At 40.6% G+C, this 19,183-nt stretch overlaps 1 protein-coding gene across 15 annotated transcripts in view; it reads left to right on the plus strand.

Annotated features, from left to right (window-relative positions):
• The first annotated feature begins 524 nt into the window (after positions 1–524).
• The window catches only part of CCDC88A (coiled-coil and HOOK domain protein 88A), a 68,207-nt gene continuing 49,548 nt past the window's right edge, over positions 525–19,183 (plus strand). For 4 of the 15 annotated variants that reach the window (XM_021537699.3, XM_021537701.3, XM_021537702.3 and 1 more), the window contains exons 1-4: positions 535–683; positions 1,226–1,607; positions 1,729–1,829; positions 16,872–16,980. In XM_021537699.3, coding sequence (XP_021393374.1) covers positions 1,545–1,607; positions 1,729–1,829; positions 16,872–16,980 — 273 coding nt within the window. In that variant the 5' untranslated portion in view covers positions 535–683; positions 1,226–1,544. Of the gene's footprint in view, positions 684–1,225; positions 1,608–1,728; positions 1,830–16,871; positions 16,981–19,183 lie in introns of all 15 variants that reach the window. The other 11 variants (XM_021537693.3, XM_021537698.3, XM_021537700.3 and 8 more) reach the window with 8 other exon arrangements.

Below are 19,183 nucleotides of genomic sequence, written 5' to 3' on the forward strand. Positions count from 1 at the left end.
GGAGGAATGGAAGAGTATCTGCCTCCCTCACACGCTTTTCCCCTCACGGGTACCCTTCCCAAAGGGGAAAGGAAGAGCATCTCATTCCCGCCCTTCTCCCCTCTCGGGCATCTTCTTTGCACAAGAGGTGATTGGAAGAGCCTCTCCTCTCCCGCGCTCTTCCCCTTACGGGTACATTTATTCTTCTGGGCTGAGTTATCCCCTCACGGGCACCTTTATTCCGCAAAGGAGAATGAAAGAGCATCTTTCCCTCCTACACTTTTTGCCTCACGGGCACCTTTATTTTCCTAAGGGAAATGGAGAATATCCCTCTCGCGTTGAGTTTTCCCCTCACGGGCACCTCTGTTTCCCCCAAAAGGGGAACTGGAAGATCATTATCATCCCTCAGGGGCACCTTTAGTCCAGACCGGGGAAGGGACGAGGCTCGCTCCCCCTTCACACCGAAGACTGCGCGGTGCCCGCAGCCGCAGCGCGCGCGCGCGCCGGGCGCGAGTCCTGCAGCGGTTTCGCAGCGGCCCCGCCCCTTTCCAATCGCGCCGCCATCCCCGAGCGGCGGCGGAGGGATTCCGGGCGGAGGGATCCGCACGCTGGAGCCGCCGGCCGGGAGGAGAGAGCGGGAGGCAGGCAGGGAGGGAAGGAGGACGAGGCGAGCGATGCGGCGCGGCCGCGCTGGCTGAGGCGAGGTGGCCCCGCAGTTTGGGAGGACGGGGGTGGGGAGCGGAGCTGGTGCCGCGGAAGCGGAGGTGGAGCGGCAGGAGAACAGCTGGGGAGGGGTCGGGGGCGCTCCGGCATTGGCGAGGGGAGAGCGGAGCCTGAGGGGAGCGGCTAGCGCGGGGGAAGGGCGAGGCTGCGGGGCCGGGCGGCGTGTGCCGGTCCTGCCGCTCTCTGGCGTCGTAGTTCAGTGGAAAAGGGAAGGGATAGAAAAGGGAACTGATCTAAAATAGCCTCCGATCCCTCCGGGGGCCGGTTGCCTGTCGGTGCCATTGCGGAGGGGCAGCGGGGCTCTGGTGCAGCCGCAGCCCGGGGGGCTTGGCTGCGAGAGGGGCGGGGGTCGCTGTCCTCGCTGCTCCCCTCGCCCGGCTTGCGGCTTTTTTTGTGGGGAAGGGGCAGGATGAGCTTGCGGAGTTTCGCTGGAATTTCTCCTTCCTTTCTGAGACACTGCTGCTGTTGAAGCAGATTTTTCCTTCCTTTCTTTTTTTTTTTTTTTTTTTTTTGTCTGATGCAGAATCCCAGTAGTTGGGCAGCCTCCCTCTTTTCTTTCCTTCCTTCCTTCCACCTCTTCGCTGTGTAGGAAGGGAGAGGCATCAATGGAAAGGCTGAAATGCGCGTAGATGGACTTTCGAATGCTTTTTTCCTTGAAAGAAGAAGATAAATCCCGCTTGCCAGTGCACTGACTTTTGTTGGTGTTGCATCGCTTGGTAAAAATGGGGTTTGCTCACTCCAGCTGAATACTTGGAGCATTCCAGAGAATTGCTGCAGTGAAGGACTTATCTTTATTTTTTCCATCAGAGGAGCTGCATTGATGTTAACCATTTTTTTGTAAAATGGAGAACGAGATCTTCACACCCATTCTGGAGCAGTTCATGTCGAGCCCTCTTGTCACCTGGGTAAGTGTTGATTTTCCCCTCACGCATTCCTGGTTTTATTTGCTCATTGTTTGAGAAGAGCCTTGTGGCAGGGGAGCAAGGTGGACTTGGTGTCATGGTGCTGCTGCTGGTTCTGTTCCAGGTGAAGACATTTGGACCGCTGGCTGGAGGAAATGGGACCAACCTGGAGGAATATGTGGCGCTGGTGGATGGAGTGTATCTGAACGAAGTCATGCTGCAAATGTGAGTGTGGGCAAGCGCTGCCTTGGGATAATTTTTTGCTGGTCTGTTTCTCTTGTATTTATGTGCTGCCTTATGAAAAATCCTTTTCCCCCTCTCCTTTTATTGACCTTCGTAAATTACTTTCATTTGGTTGTGACACAGTCATGTGGTGAGTTAAGAGGAGTCTTGAGATCCTGGCAGGTCTCGACTCTGCAAAGATAAATGTCCGAGCAGTGTATTTGCAGGATGTATAGTGTTATACAGGCTGAATCATCATTATAGAACTTACTAGAAAATAGGATGACTGTAAATAGTTCCCCAGATTTCCACTGACAGGCGTAATAAAGGTTCATCCTGCTGTAAGTCATGCTCATAAAGAAAATTTTGAATAAATTTGCTTGGCTAATAAGGTTCTAATCCATATCTTGGTGCACGTGACATGCAATTTAAGGATGGCATGCAGCTCACACAGGGTTGTTCACTGAGCAAAAGGATTGCCCTTAAACTCCTTCCTCTTCATTTTCCATACTTCTAATTAGAGTAGCTAGCACTTGAGCAGTAAAGCTAATGCTTTAATTGTGACTGTAGAAAGTTTTCTGGCTATAGCAAACAGAAGAAATGTTTTTACATGGGGTTATAAACTGTTGAAAAATCTGGTTGTCAGAAAAAATCCTTTACAGTGGCTTTCTGTTAATCATAATTTTGACTGGAATGTTGCCCACTACTGTCATGCCGGAGAGTAACACTTGTCAGGTGTCTAGTGATATAATCATAAAAGTGTTACTAGTGCAAAAATTTCTGCATACCTTTTTTTTTTTTTTTAAATATTTTGAGTCATTGCAGAGAAATACATCCATTTTCTGTATAGGTATGAAAAGCTTTGGGCTTGTGGCCGGCTGGGTACATCCATCAGTGTGTTAGTAGCTTGTGTTAGCAGCTGTTCCTCAGGAACAGTGCTCAGGGATGGGCATCCTCTTGCTCTGTTTATACCTTTTATTCATATTTAGTGCTTTAAAAGTTACTACCCTTGGTGTTCAGCTTGTGTAACTAATCTGTGTCAAAAGAGCAACATTTTATTACATTTAAGTGTGAGTTCACAGCCTTTTGAAACCAGTATTTGTCACCTACTTCTGCACAACTAAGACTCCCAAGTATTCACTTCTAATATTGTTGAAAAACATGGAAAACTCAGTGGAATGGAACTTTTTGGAAAAAAAAAAGTAAATTCTGAGTGGATTCTGGCACAGTTTACCAAGAATTTTAAGTGATGCATTTCACTGAATAATAGTATTTTTATTTTATGACTTCTTTCTTTTTCTCTTGGATTACATAAAGTAAGTAGATTGTCAGCTGTGGCCATGCATTTGACATGTAGAGCTTCTATGGGATAAAAAAGTTTGACAGCTGGAAGGCAAATTTATCACTGGAACAAGGTGATTTTGAAGAATATAGTCCTAAACTTTTTTCAGTCAGTTTTTTAATACTCAGTATAAATTGTTGCATGTATATAAAATGGAAAGCTGTGGAGAAGGAACATTCCCATGCCTAAGGCACTGTCTGTTGAATTTGGCTGTGACTTTGTGTATCCTTGACCCCATGCCATGATTACTGTACTTAGGAAGCATTGGGTATGTATGTGTAAAAAATACACAGTGGAGATGTAAATTTTAAAAAATATTAGTTTGGTATTCAGAACCGTAAAAACTCCCTCAAACTGAAGGTGTGTGAAAAGACACTGATGTACAAATAAAGTTAATTTTAGAAATATGTCACTACACTGGGAGGTCTTTTTGGGAGCCGAGATGTATCATGGCTGGTTACTGCTTAGAATTGCCTCTTAGAACTCTGTTCATATTTTGGGAAAGTTCAGTTTGTTTTGGGTTTTGTGCCAGGATTGAATAGGGGAAAAATTGTTTCATGTTTTGCAGTGTGGTCCTGTCTGTGGTGAAGTCACTGTGGAAACCTGTGTTAACTTTTAGTCCTGTTCCTTTTGAATATCCACCTATTAAGCAAGTGTCTTCATTTGCAAAACCACTTCCAAGATGCAGCTCTAACTAATCATCAATACAGATTATTAACACTGTTTTCCATTTTCATTTCTCTTCTATTTTCCTTTTATTCTTTACTACCATATATTGAGGAAATGTGGCAGAAAAATTTGTATCATGTGACTTCAAAATAAGGCTGTTTTTCTTCAGAATGTTGGGCTTGGGGAAATTTTTTTGATTGTTTGGTTTGGAGGTTTTTTTAAAGCTCAGTGACTTCACTTGAGAACTAGAGGTCTGTGGTTAGGAGCTATGGTAGTGGGGGTTGTTAAAGGTGCTGGGTCCTGCTGCACATATACTTTAATACTTACTTTTTTCTTGCCAAATGTTGAAAAAACAGATTCTGTGACCATTAAAGTGAGTGTTGATATTGAATTAGGCATGGTTTGTAAACAGTTACACAGTCAAAAAAAAAAAAAAAAGTGGCTTTGTTAATTAGAGAAAGTTTTTTGTTCAATTAGAAAAGAGTTAATCCTGCCCTCCATCATCTGCAAGTGAGAGTCCAGCGTTCGTTTATCCTTGTTCTTGTCTGGATGAACTTTATTTTCAACAATTGTAATAATTCAGACAGGGAAGAGAGGTGTCAGCATTGGAATAGTTGCAGGATGCTGATGGTGCTGGGATTTATCAGCAGTGAGTTTATAAGTACCTCATCCATGAGAGAATTCATTACATTCCTTGTATGCTTTTTACCTCTGGATGTTTTGGGACATGTGAAAAATTGCCCAGATTCTGTTCAGTGACCAGTTACATCTGAAGGGCTCTTCCTTGCTGGAAATGCTACAGGGCAATTGATATTATTTTTTAAATTTTATTTTTAATTAAGGAGAGTCCCAGTATTTATAATATTAGCTCCTAACTTGAGAGAATGTCTCTAATTTCCTGTTTAAATTTAGGTCCTATTCTTCAGAAGTATCTGGTTACTTACCTTCTGCTGGGATCAGTCAGTATCTGATACTTGTGGATAGAAACCCATCTGTCTTTCTAAATCTGAGCCTTTATCTTTGTGCTGTTTGATACAAAAAAGGGGTCATGCTTCTTGGAAATAAATCAGAGCACAAGAGATCACTGCATGGTGTTCTGCCATGGCAGGGAGGTGGAGGAACATGCCAGGAATGCTTCATACCTTCACTGCACCTCTGTATCAGATTGCTTATAGCATTATATTTATAAAGTGCTCATAGGATTGAGCAGAATCTGTTGTGTATGGTACTGAAATCAGTGAACTAGTATCATTCAATGGATTAGTCACCTGTTGCACATCCAATTACAATTGCAGTAAAATAATACTCAGTTGTGCTGGAGATATTTTTCCAGAGCTTGATTAACATTGCCTCAGTTTTTTTAAATAGTCTTAGCACTGTACCATTTATAAACTCCTCTGATAAAAAAAAACTGCAGTATTTTTACAGAAACACCCATTCTCTGTGTGATACTTTTTTCCATTTTTGATAGGCCTTGTTCTCTGAGACTTGTTAACTGAATTCCAATAGGATTGGGTAAGAAACGATGAAAGTCTTTTAGTATGAGTTGTGGTTCCCAAACTGACAAGAGTCTTGCTGGTTCCTTTGAATAAAAAGAGACAGCTGCAAGTAGTTACAAGATTAGGGCTTTCATTACATTTACCACCACCATTAATATTTGGTCAAGCAACAAAGACTTGAAACGGTATTTTAGCTTTAATTGTTTTATTTTACTGTGCTTTGTATTTGTGGTAATAAGTCTGGTTTAAAGGAAATATTGGACCCAGACTGTGTGCAGAGTTGGTAATGTACAGAACCAAACTCTGGAACTGAGTTAACTTAATCCACTGTCTGGAAAACCTGGCTGCTTTCATCTCAGTGTGCCTTTTATAACTTTGGTCTTAATTACATAAATTAAGTGATACTTTCCATATCATTCTTTGCATCCAGACATGCTGAAAACTACTTCAAGGATGAAGTCTTTTATTCTTCTCCTGGATTTTTCCCCTTTTACCACTCTCCCACTGTTTTTCACTGGCTGAATCCACTTGCAGGCTTTTCACACCACCAGATTTTCCAGGTGGACTGGCTGCCTGTTTCCTCCCACCACACTGGTGGTGTGTGCCTAGAATGTGGACAGCTTCCTTGGCTCCTGTTCTGAGCTCTCAGCCTTCAGTTGTGTGCTTTTTTCTGAGCAGTTCAGCTTGCCAGCCCATATTTCTGGCTTGCCTGTATCTTCCCCTGAAAACTGGACTCAGGTCTCCAGTGCTAGAGCCAGCTGCCGGGCTCTGTGAGAGAGTGCAGCAACAGCCACTCAATCCAATTAACTCCTTCTTGGAAAGACCAAGGAGGGAGAGGCAGCTTCAGCCAGGCCCTGGCTGGGTGGGGAAATGGAAAAGAGTTTTGAGGAAAACTAAATCGGTGACTTTGGCAGCAGAAGTAGGAACATGTGTTTTAGGAAAAGGTCAGATACTATTAAGTCCATACCTTTATCACTTCATGGTGTAGATTCACATTTCCCAGATGTGCTCTGTCAGGTTTTCCACAGGTGCAAGGTGTCACTTGGACTTTGTGAGAGTTGTTGCTCCCAAGAGTCATTCCACAGCAGCAGGACTGAGATTTTTCTTCAGGAAAGCTGAATTTGTAACAGTCACTTTTTTTTGTACAGAAGCAAATTCTTTAATAAGTGGTCCAGCATAATGTGCACCAGGACTGTTGAAATGAAACCTTTTTGATTAGAGAAGAGGAAAATGTAGTTCTTTGTGTAATGATGAATAATTTTAGATGGGACCATCAGCCTGCAGTGAGCTCTGAATTAGGCAGGTGAGGTGGGCACAGGCTGATACCTGCACTTGTGAGGTGCTTAGGTTTTTGATAGATTGAGGGGAAAAATGCATGGGTTGAACATGGAATGCTTGAAGTGCTTGATCTTGGCTTGTCTCTGTTTTACTAGTTTTTGTTATACTTTTGTACTCTTTTCCACAGCTGATGTCCACTTTCTTTCATCCTGGCTACCCTGATTTATTTCTGAGCAGGAAGCTAGTCTGTAGTTTGCTATTGTTCTGTGTGAAATGCTGAAGATTAGGAATTAAATCATATAATTTTCCTTTACACGTACACATCCACTTCTTTCTTCTCTCCTTCATGTGCTATCTTGGTTATCTTTCTTTGACTCTGTCATCTTTTTTTTTTTTTTGGCAGCCTGCTACTGAACCCCATCCTTACTCTAGGCTCATACCTTGGACCAGGGAATAAAAAATGAATTAAAAACTTATTTTTTAATACATACAGAGAATTCTGTTAAGCCTGTCAATCTGTTCCATAAATAGCCATCTTAGGTGTAATATGAAAGTAACTTGTCTCAGCATTGAAAGCACTCTGTCAAGTAAAGAACACACATTCACTATGGCTTTGCAATTTCTTTTTCAGAGAGTTTTGTATTTCACATTCTACATGCTGTTTCAAAGCACTCCATGAGAATAACAGCAACAGTAAAATCCAGAGTTTTAAGTTAGCTACAGACACCTGGCTGATCAGCTTGTACCCTTCAGTGGCAAGACTGTACTGCTTCAGGTTTCATGGCTGCTCTGGGGATCTCTCTACCACAAATCTTTACAAAGTGTTGCTGTGCTCTGATCTTTATTTTGAAAACTAATCTTTTTAACTGAATTCGGGTGCTAAATCAAGCTCATCTTATCTTACGCCAAATTTGAGATTTAATTCTAGATTCTCCTCATTTCTTGCTTCTGTTAAGAAGGGACTTCTGAGTTCTGTGTTCATTCATATGTTCTTATTTTTATTTCCTCCTCTTTTTTCTCTAAGCTGAATAGCAATTTGTTACCTTCCTTGTCTTTCATAATGCACCACTTTTCCCTACGTAGTAATTATTTAGGGATCAAGACTTTTTTCCAAAATGCTGCTTTGTTAGAGCACATGACTTCAGTGGCGGAAAAATATTTGGGAATAACTGTGTCTGTGTTTGTGTGCTTTTGTTTTAGAGTCCAGTCTTTATCCTGAAGATGCTCCAGAGGCTGTTGTTGTTGAGCACTGTTTGCAAAATGCCTCCCTTTTGTTTAATGGGATTAATTGATGCCAGGGCATTGAGTTGAAGCAAGGCTGCTGCTTGACCCAAGCAAAAATTGTCTGATGTTGTATTTTGGGATGGGAAATTGCAAGGGATGAACTCATAAATGGTGTCTATCATAATCCTGGCCATTGAGTGAACTGCCACAGTGTCTGTCCCATTGAGAAAGGCTTGCCCGGCTGAGGTGGACACCTTGGACAGCACTGGCCACCTTCCCAGTCTTCTGTAGGTCGGGACAGTGGCTTTGGGTTCAGAACCCCAGAACCCCAGGAAGACTTTGGGTGGTGAAAACAAAAGCATGGAGTCATCTCTTGCAAGGGTTATAAATCCAACTATTGGGGAGCTCCGAGGAGCCACCTATGTTGAAGGGACAACGGCCTACAAGAGCACCAAAGAGGCTCTTACACAGCCTTATAGGAAGGGGTGGTAACTGGGGGAATGCCCCAGAATGGGCCAATGGGAGTACAAGGGGGTGTGTAGGTAAGGGAAACAGACATGTGGGACCATCAGTGGGGAGGGGGGGAAGTAGATGGGGACCCTGGCAACCAGCCTATCACTCAACGTCCAGAACTTTCTGGATAGAAGGGTGATGCTGCCAAGTGACAGACAGGCCCAGGGTGGAGTCACAGGAATGACTGAGCAGGATTACAGTGTAAGGGGTTGAGGAAGGAGAAGACTGACAGGAGGATGGGAGGAGGTAGGAGAGGGCAGAACCATTTTAGCAAATATGGAAATAGGAGCAAAGCATTGGGGAAAAACTAATTTAAAAATACAACCCAACAGTGAACCTTTGTGTTGCACATTTAGAGACACTCCAATAATTGCTTTGTTTCCTATAGTAACAGAAGACAGTCAATTTAGGTTTATTACAGAATTTTATCTTGGTTTAAGCTTCAGGGAAATATTTGCTCTCATTTTTGTCTGTGTAGTATCTTTGTTTTTCTTAAATAACCCACTGAACAAAAAGTGTCTGCTGGAATTTCCTGGTAGCTTGGGAATACACTGCTGTATATTTGGAGTATTGTGTGTGCTGGGCAAAACCAGAATACAGATACTGGGAGATGTATGAGAGAATGCAGGCAAATGTCACATTGTCACTAGTCTAACAATGGGTATAGAGAACGATGAAAATATGTATTTTATTATTAATAATTTACTTAGAGGATTTATTTCCCTTCATAAGAAAGGAAGTTTTCTACAGTCATGGTGTTCCAACCAAAGGTATTTTGGAAATCTATGTGGTGCTACTTTTACAACTGAAGACCTTTCCAGACACTAAAACTGCAATATTTGTATAGCTTTGGTGTCATCAGTATTTCCTTTAGCTGTTAATGCTGAGTACTGAGGTGTTTACCTTTGGTCAGACAATTTGTGACTCTGAAGTGAGAACTAATTTTTTTGACAATTTGTAGCTTCAGCCAAGTTTAAAGTCAAGAGTAAAATGAGTGAACATTTTTCCAAGTCTTTCAAAGGAGAAACAATTTTTGGTAGGTCTGTGATTATAAAATAAAGCAAAGTACATACCACTGTGGTGCTGTTAGTTAGGGTAGAAGAAAAAAACACTTGCCCTTACAAACTCCTCTTAAAAGTTTTTTTTTTTTCAGCTAAATAAAGAAGACTGCATAAATGTGTATTGCTTTTAAATCCTACATAGTATTTTTTGCATGTATTAATATTTTAAATTTCTTGAAAATTGTTAGCTTCACAAATGTCGTTTGCTCAGGACAATAAGTGTTCATTGTCTTCTGTTCTGTACTGCTTGCTGCTTCCTGGCAGCAATGACAACTTTCTGGCCCTATTCTGCTTCTTTTACAACTTGATGTTTCTTCCAGACCTTCATGTGTGCAGAATGATCCTTCCAAGGTGTACTAAAACATTTCATGACTGCAATGCCCTGGGATGTTTGGTGCCAAGTCAGGCTGCATCTTGTGGTGCAGATCTGGCAGTGCTTGTGTGTGAAGCTGGTGTTACCCTTGTCACAGGATTACGTTTGCAGCATTCCCGTGGTCACTTGCTTTGAGGTGTTAATCACAAAGTCAAGTAGTTCTCAACTGCTCTGTTAATTGATACTGAACTGAACAGGTCTTGAACATTTGGACTCATTTAATTTTGGGAAATTTGTCTCTGAGAGGGAAAATAACACACAGTGCTTGAAGTAGAAGTCAAAACTTCAGACTTCATGATCCTCAGTATTTTGCTTCTGTGGCATGTCCATGTTGTTGCCTTCCTGACCTTTGGCCTGTATGCTCTTGAATCCTTGGGCACCTTTTGGGTTTAATTTAATTTGGAAAATTGTGTGGTGCAAGTGGTTTGGGTTTAGTTTAGTTTGGAAAATTGTGTGGTGCAAGTACTATAGCAGTTTAGTTCTCCCTTTTCAAATTATATTTCCTGCTAAACCTTCTGTAGTTAAAAAAACCCTTCAAAACCAACCAAGCAAACCAACAAGATATGTCTTGAAAGATACTTAGATTTGTGGGATAGAGTGTATTCATCAGACTTTCTGGTTCTCATATGTTTTTCCTCAATAAAAAAATTTTGATGATGTTTCTTCTAAGAATTGTCAAATTTTTAATACCTAGGTGTGTTTCTTTTGTGTGTTACGTGTTTTCTGCTGCTCTGAATCCTGTAGATTTTCCTTGACACTAGTTAATTTGGTGGCAGCCAGATTATCTTTTGCCAGCTGTGAAGCAGAGGCTGCTCCACATTCATGGATTTGTTGTGGCGAGCTCACCCAGGTTACTTGGTTCAGTCAACAGTGACTCACTAGGTTCAGTTTTTGGCAGAAAGCTTTATTTTTTTTTACTTATTACCTTTTAGTGTGTTAGGAAAAGAATAGTCAAGGTCAAGGCAAAACAATAGTAGTAAAGTTATTTCATACTGTTCAATGATAAAGACTATTTGCTTAGTTTAGTTTAGTTAGTTTAGTTTATTTGATGATAAAGGCTATTTAGTTATTTCGTAATATTTGATGATAAAGACTGGTTGCTTTATAAACTTGGAACTTAGGATCCAAGGTTTTGGTCTTTTCCACAAGACTTTGCTTAGTCACAGATGTGTTTAGTCAAACAGGTGAACTGTTCTACTTCCTTTCTTGTTTTCTCACACATTTTACTCACCTGCATACATCTTCTTTACTGCAATTATGGAAAATAGAACAAAAATAAATCCGGGCTGTTCTGGATGTGGGAGGAAGAAAGTAAAGCTCAGTCAGCAGACCTATTGGATGTGCTGTAGTTTAGCCTGGCTGTTGGCACATTCCCATGTAAATCTGTGAGTGTAGGGTGTGAGGGGATGTCTCTTCACACTGATGCTGCCACTGCAGGGGCATCACGCAGCAGTTGTGAGGTGCAGGAGGTCCCCATCCCTGGAGCAGGGAGACACAGGATTACTGGGCAGGACACAGCTACAGCTCTTCCAGCACCCTGCAGCCCTGAGGAACCGAGCAGCTCCTGTGCTGGGAGTACCAGCCAGGCTGCTGAGGTACTGGGCAGCTGCCCTGGGAGCAGTTGAGCTGCTCAGATGCTGAGCTGAGGCTGACAGAGGGAAGCTGTCTGCATATGCTCAGTATGCACAGATATGTTCTTGGCAGTGCTCCCTGTGATCCCACCAGCCACTCTGTTTGGGTTAGGCCAGTTGGTCGTGGTTTGGTTGTTTTTTATTTTTAAGTAGGCATAGGGCTTCAGCCTCCTAACAGTTTATGATGTTGGACATAATCCTAGGAAGTGGGGTTTTGTGCAAAGGCCAAAAGATTTTTGATGTTAGGCCTACTTCCTAAAGCTCGCATGATCATGAGGCAGAAAACGTTGGATACAGCTGTTGAACTTCTGGCACACACAGTCAGTCCTTGCAGTTAGTAGAGTGTCCTTAAATTGAGGTATTAATACTGATTTTGTGGCAAAGTGTATCTCAGTGTTTGAGGTATCTTCAGGTGTTTGGGCAAATTACCATTTCAACACTTCATTGGTTGCTGCTCAAGCAGTATCGTCTCAAGGATAGAAATATAGTGTTTTACAACTAAAAGTTAGATCGTAAAATGTTAAGCAATTTGAAGATTATCAATTATCCTACAGTGAAAGCCCCAGGTGTTTTTTTTTTTTAACTTTTTTATTGTTTTGTCAGTAAAAGGGCACTGCTGTATTAAGTCTCTTTGTAAAACACGTTGTGAGCACGCTTATTATTTTTGTGCCAGTGGAAAATAATGAAGATGCTGCTTTATTAGTTGAAGTCTATCCTAAAATTCTGTTATCAGTAATTACTGAAATATTTGACAGATAGCAAGAGGGAACCTCAGCATTCCCATTAAAAGGACTTTGCAGAAAATAAATGCTGCATGCCTGATACAGTTTATTTGTACAAGTGAATGCTGTGTTGCTGTAAGCTAAACCACAGGGTAGCATTTCACTGAACTCACCAAATACGTTCAAACAATGGTATATTTCAAATTAGGGTGCGTTATGATACCAGACTTAATCATTAAGTACCATCAAGGAACAGATGGCAAGGGAGGACACAACTGGTTTGCAGTCTGTATAGATTTAAGCATGAGGCCATTAAGCTATCATATTCCCATTTCTGATAGATTTTGGTCAATGAAAAATTAAAGACACATAATCCCTGATTATATGAAGTCTCAATCTGTGATTCATTACACTGGTAGTATTTGAAAATCACTGAAGTTCCCTCTGTAATCAAGAGTTTTAAACTAATGCATTATTGGGATAGATGCTCCTGTCTGGTTTATTGCTATTGAAATTAATGTATCTTGTCATAAGTAGGTTGCTCTTAAATGTAAAATTGCTTAAGGGTATCTTTTACCGCTCTGCTTCCTATCGACTTCTAGGCAGATTTGCCCTATTTTGCTGGGCTGTTTGCCACTGAAGCAGCTCAGTATCCCCACCTCATAAAAGGAGCAGCTCAGAGCATAGATGGCCTTAAAAATGTTTATAGTAGCCACCAGAATCTGATGGTTTTAAAAAGCTGCTTTTTAAAGCTGTGTCTTAAACTGGAAAAGGAGATCTTTTTGTCTTCAAAATTATTTCATTTGCATCCTGTATTTCCAGGATCATCCAGTGTATTTCAGTGTCATTGGATCTAATGTATTGTAATAAACAGAATTGGTTTGCATTAATAAAAATATAATCATTTCTATGACCATAAATATAATCATTTCTCTGACCATCATAATATGGTCATAGAAATTCAACAGTTTAACTTACGGGTACAAGTGCTTCATTAAAATCTTTAATAAGTTAGTTTTCAAGAACTGTAAATGAGTTTAAAGATAATCTTAGAAGGTTCTGGCCATTCATGTTTAGAATTTTATCTTTCTATATGAAAAATAGTTGCACATTGGACTTCATGCTTAGTAAAAAATGCCATTAGTGTGCCATGACTTGGACCAGCCTGAAAAAATGCAGTTCTACAAACAACATAAAGTGGAAATATACAGCCAGCATCCTGCTATATTATTTCCTCTTTGAGAGGGACAAATTAAGATATCAATACTTAAGATGATGAACTATATTGACTAAATAATACTTAAAGTGCTGTTTAGTGGATTAAGGAGACCGTTGAGTGTTGAGGTTGGAGTCTTTGAGAAAATGAGACCTGGTTATCAATATTGGAAGTGAAGGTAGGTTTAGTTGTTTTTTTTTAAATCAGGAATCTCCTGTTCAAGGACCTAATCATGGTCCTTTCATAACACTGGTGTGCGGAGGGATCTGTCAGGTCTGTGCTTGGCTGTTCCATACACAAACCTGACAGTTCTAACACAATCTGAAAGGTAGAAATAAATCAGTGACTGAAGATTAGGGAGCTCTGCTAAACACCAGCACAGAGTCTGCTTGCTGGAAGAATCCCTCAGCTTTCAACGTTTACTTTTCAGCACAGAGTCATTTTAGTGGGTAGCTTATAAAGAGTGTGTGTTTATAATCATTTAATGATATAATGTGGTTAGAAGGATCTCAATTACTGTAGCACAGAGGTGAAGTCCTGTTTGCACTGGAAGGTGCTGAGAGCAGGATTGCACTCTGGGAAGCATAGGAAACAATTTTTTTGTCCAAGTCACTCATCCTAGTCATGGCTAACATGTACTAATTGAGAGTGTCTAGGACAACTGACCTCCCATGGTTGAAGAATAATGAGCCAATAGGACATTCATTACCAAAAAAACAGAAAAAGGAATGTACTACCAACAGTGAGTTATTGAGAGTATGTGTTTAATTAAATTTAAAATTATTGGTAAAGAGTAGTACTGATATCTCACTACTTTGCTTTTACTGAACCTTAAAAGCATTGGGTTAAACTTCTTGTTACCACTACATACTTTTAAGTTCTACTGAAAAATGTTAAGGGAACTTGGAGTTTGGGATTTCTGTTGAACCCTTTGCCATAATCTTTTGGAAAAGTTTAAAATTACTAAAATAATTTTTTTCTGTGCACCAGGTTTTCCCAAGGCTGACATTCTGATTTGAACTGCTGGTCATTTGCACTAGCAGAGCATCTTGAAACTGGACAGTGGAGTTTTTCCAATTGGTAAAAATACAGCTCCAGAGCACGTCGGCGACCCAAGTTTTCCCAGCAAAAATTCACAATCTCAGTAAACTGCTTCCTGCAATTTAAGCCAACAACAAAAAGCCAAGCCAAAACAAAAAGCTCCCCAACTTTCTGTTTTAAGCTACAGGAATGAATCATTTTGGCACTAAGCAGGTCACTAAGCTTGTCGTAGAGGGAGGTGAAGTTGTTAAAGCAGCTCTTCACTGCTGGCTGGGCTGATCCTGTGGTGTCGTGAAGATCCAGTGCTATGCAAATGTTCAAGTTTTTGTTCATCCAGGATCAGTCTCAATATCCTAATCAGTTTTGGAAATGAGAAAATGGAAAGCCTGAGCTTTTATGACATTTGTGCTTTGAGTTCTTGTGGTTGCACATTAATTTTGTGTTGCTGCTAAAATAAGAACTGACAAATACCCAGGAAACCCCTGTACCCTGTTTTGAGTGCTCTAAAGGGAGAGGCATCTGAAATGTGTGGCTGTAGAAATGCTGCTGAAGATGATGAAAAAGCCCAGAGATAATCCCATGGTCATTAAGATTAACGATTAAGGGCTCAAATCGGCCTTTTGGAGATATGCATGTAGAAATAGGAGACTTCAGCTGATCTCTGTAGGTCAGCAGGATTTATTGTGGATTTTCTCTTCTGATTTTAACAAATTTGAATGAATTCAGTGTGGAAAGGAGTCCAGTTCTGTGCATCTGCAAAGCATAATTATTTTTAGCCCATTTAGTTGCTTTTACAGCTACTGGTTGGCTGAACTAATAAACCCAAGGTCACATCTTAGTCACATGGTTTGGCTAATATGTTCTAAAATGTATTTTAATTGTTTATAATATTTTTAGGAACATGGTGATGAGCATTTAGGAATGAGGCAATTACCCATGTCCTAATTTTCACAGATTTATAATAATAAATACAGAAAAAAAAGATACTGTGCCTACTGCTTTTCTTTTAAAAATGTCTTTGTTGGAGGTGCATTTTTTATATGACCTGACTTCCTTTCCCAGCAGTGATTTTTCTATTATTTCCATTTGTACTTATAAGCCAGGAAATGCTGATAGTAATAAACTGAAGAAAAGACATTAATATATCTTCTTAAAAAATCTTATATGCTAAAAGTTAAGCAAGCTGTAGAAGGCAAATAGTTTGTGTAGGTAACTTACCTATAAATGAAAAATATGTAAGTTTTGTACAGAGAGTATGTGAAACTACCAATTAAAGGGATAAATTGCATCAGAATAAGTCACAATACCACAATATTCAGGTCATTTTTGTTTTATAGCAAATAACTCCTCTTTCTGCATTTGATTCCGACTCTAATCCTTTGCCTGTGAGTGAGTTATTGAATTCCATTACTTTTGCACATTACCAGGATCATTCTCCATTGCCATAGTATTTTTTGAAGGTTGTTCTCTGGATTTTTTCTCCTAAAGTTTGCCAGTGGCTGTTCCGGAAAGTGTATTCTGTATTCTATTGTTTAAATCATTAATGCCAATGTTGAATAAAACCAGAGCCAGCAGACACATATCCCTGCTGGGAGCCCTGGTTTGACAGGGAAAAATAGGTAGTTTGATTTTGAGTGCAGCATCCCAGCCAGCTCTCATTCATCTGATAATAATAATATCATTATACAGTAGAATAATACCATTAAATATCAAAAGTTGTATTGTGCAGCTGTATCAAGAATCTGTAAAAGTGAAAAACTTCACATTGGTCATCCCTTAGGAATTCTTTTAAACATTTCAGCGCGCTATGGGGGTGTGCTTTGATTCTGCATGGTTTTCCATGAGAAATCCCAGTGAATGGTTGTTGTGTTGTCCTCTGTGTGTTACAAGGTATTGAAAAAGAGTGGCTCATCTGCCTTTCCTCTGATCCTTTCTGCTTTGTGAAGGAAAAAGTGATTGATTTCCTCCCTGAAGCCAAGACAAACCAGAGAAAAATCTGGTAGCATATGATAGTACAGGACAAAAACTCCAATTAATAATCCCTTTGTTGTCACATTCCAACAATCTGTAAATACATTTAAAACAGTTGAGTGTGTTAGCACGACATGTTTCATATTCATCATCGTTCTTAAAGTTAAAAATTTACATTTTGTTCATAGTAAAATACCGTCATACACCCACAAAAAGTTTCCTGTCAGACCCATTTCCTGGGAATTGTGGTGAGTGCTCCCAGTTTCAGGCTGCATTGACAGCAAACAAGAATGTGAGGCTGGCTGGCTGTATCAGAGACACATTTCAAGCTCTTTCTATCTTCCACAGCTCCTTATTGATTTGTGGAGGGAAAAACAAGGCATGGTTATCAAGACAAGGAATGGCTGTGCTGGCACATTAACATGCCATTTGTTTTATAGAGAAAGCTTTAAAGATTAATGTTCAGCCTGTTTAATATAGTCTTTTTTCTTTTTTTTTTTCTCAGCAATCCAAAATCTGCTAATCAGAGGATAAACAAAAAAGTAAACAATGATGCATCATTAAGGATTCAAAATTTGTCTATTTTGGTGAAACAAATAAAAACTTACTATCAGGTCAGTAATTGTTTGTTTTGTTATGTTTTGCTTGGAATTATTTCTAAATTTTCTTCTATAGTTATGGCTTTAAGGGTAACAGGAGTAAGATGAAAAAGACATAATTGTATGGATGATTGCTTAGATATCTGGTCAAATTTCTTATCACTGTTTACAGGTATAAAGATGGTGTGGACACACTTTTGTATGAATAATGACCTGTTTACAGAATAGATACTCTGTGTGTGCAATTACTCCTGCATTAAGTATTATTGCTTGGTATTTTCTGAGTTGAAGCAAGTTTGTGCCAGTGAGAGAGATTATTACATGGACATTTAGTCTTGTAAAATAGAATTTTTCTTAGAAAAACGTGATGAAATCTAGTGGGCTTAGAATGAATTTGGGAATTTGTAGTAAATGCAGTGAGGATCTCAGTCAGGACTGTGAAAGAGCCACTGAAGTTAGATGCACTAGTAGGAGCTGGTCCTGTGCCTGCTGAGCTGGATAGGGTGTTCTACACATGGACATGCCACAGCTGGGCACTGCTGCTGTCGCCAGTGTCCCTTTAGTGTGGCTTTTAGTGCCCTTCCACACTCCCCTGCTCCGTCCTGCCAGGAGAGCCCAGACCTGGGAGAAAACCTTTGTTCTGCCTCTCCCTGCCCACACCTCCTGGCCAACCTGTGCTGAAGTCTGTTGCTCCTCCTGTGTCCACACACAGTGTGTGCTTCCCACCGCCCTTCTCTCCTCGGCGTCTCCTGCACATGGATTTATGTGCTGCCTGCTAAGGCCTATATGCTTTTCCTTTTCTTAACGGAAGTCATTTTCCACCAGGCATTAGTGTTCCACAACTGGTGCAACAGAAGGAACAAACACTGATAGGATTGATCTTTTTTGGAGCACAAAGCATTCCCCATCTTGCACTGGCCTCATGGATTCACCAGTCCAAGTGCTCCAGGACCAGGCAGAATTTCTAGCATCTAGGTACCTTTGGATGGTTCAGGACTGTGGATGGTGCTTCAAACCTTTGTGATAGAAACAAATTGTTAGAGCTTTTTTAAATAAAAAATTATTCTTTTTTAAGAAACAGTAAAGCCAGTCACCATGCCTTTAATGGTCCAAGCTATATTGAACACTGTTTTATACACTTTTTCCCCCTCCCCAGTCTTTCAGGGTTTTAGTTACCATGCAAACATTGATGGGCTAGTGTTGCTAGCAGGAGTGAAGGTATTTACTCTCCAAACTGGAGAGCTTCTTGGAAACTAAAATTGTTTTTTGCATGTGTAGGTATTCACTCCCTACAGTGCCTGAAGGGAAGTTTGTGCTTTGTGGTAATTGAAGTGTTAAAGGATGGGCTGTTTCACAGAGGGGTCAGTTGAGTTCCTGTCACCTGTGAAATTCCCCAAGGCAGGAAAGCTGGGGCTTGATGGATGCCTTGGAATCAAACTGAGAGGCCTCCCTTAGCCTGGGGTGAGGCAGGAGCCTCACACCCGAGTGCCCTGAAAGCTGAGTGTACAGCCAGGCCTGGGGATGTTCCCTGGGGATGCCTGGGATCCCAGGGAGGGGACAGGAGACCAGTCACTGTACTTACTGAGAAAGGATTTTACTGAGAGTTGAAATCACACACTGATGAATGTGGGAATTTGGGATATTTAGCACTGTGTTAACCTAACTCTTCATGCTGGTTTGTTCCATGTGGTTTTGTAATATCTGTGGAAAACCTTCTCTCAGTTTAGTGAAAAATCTCATCAGTGCTGTGGATGCACTTGTTAAAAAACCTGCACTGGTAGAATATAATATCCAAAATTAAGATGTTATGTTAGTTTAGTTTTTTTTTTTTTTTTTTTTTTTTTGTTCCTGTATCATCTTTGTTATTCTCTGGAATTACAGTTCTGGTCCTGAACCAGTATTTGAAGTGTGTACATTTCTTGGCAATGTAAGAGCTTGGAGCTGTTCTCAGCAGTTAGTTCAAGACAAGTGATTCTAAATTTTTGGTGGGCTTGAGAGGTTTAATCCAGTGAGTGTCCATGACTAACAGTAGATTTGACTGAGGAGGTGAAAATCTTCAGTAAAATAAATGCTAGTGAACTGTAAAAGTTTGTGCAAGCAAACCGAGTGCTGAGGTTAACACTAAGTGACAGAAAAGGTGTCAGACATCTCTGGGGCGAGGCAGAGGTGTTATGAGGAAACAGATGATTGTGTCCATTCAGGACACATGTTTTGGTTA

The sequence above is a fragment of the Lonchura striata genome, chromosome 3 (assembly GCF_046129695.1).
Source record: "Lonchura striata isolate bLonStr1 chromosome 3, bLonStr1.mat, whole genome shotgun sequence".
In the NCBI taxonomy this organism is placed as follows: domain Eukaryota; kingdom Metazoa; phylum Chordata; class Aves; order Passeriformes; family Estrildidae; genus Lonchura; species Lonchura striata.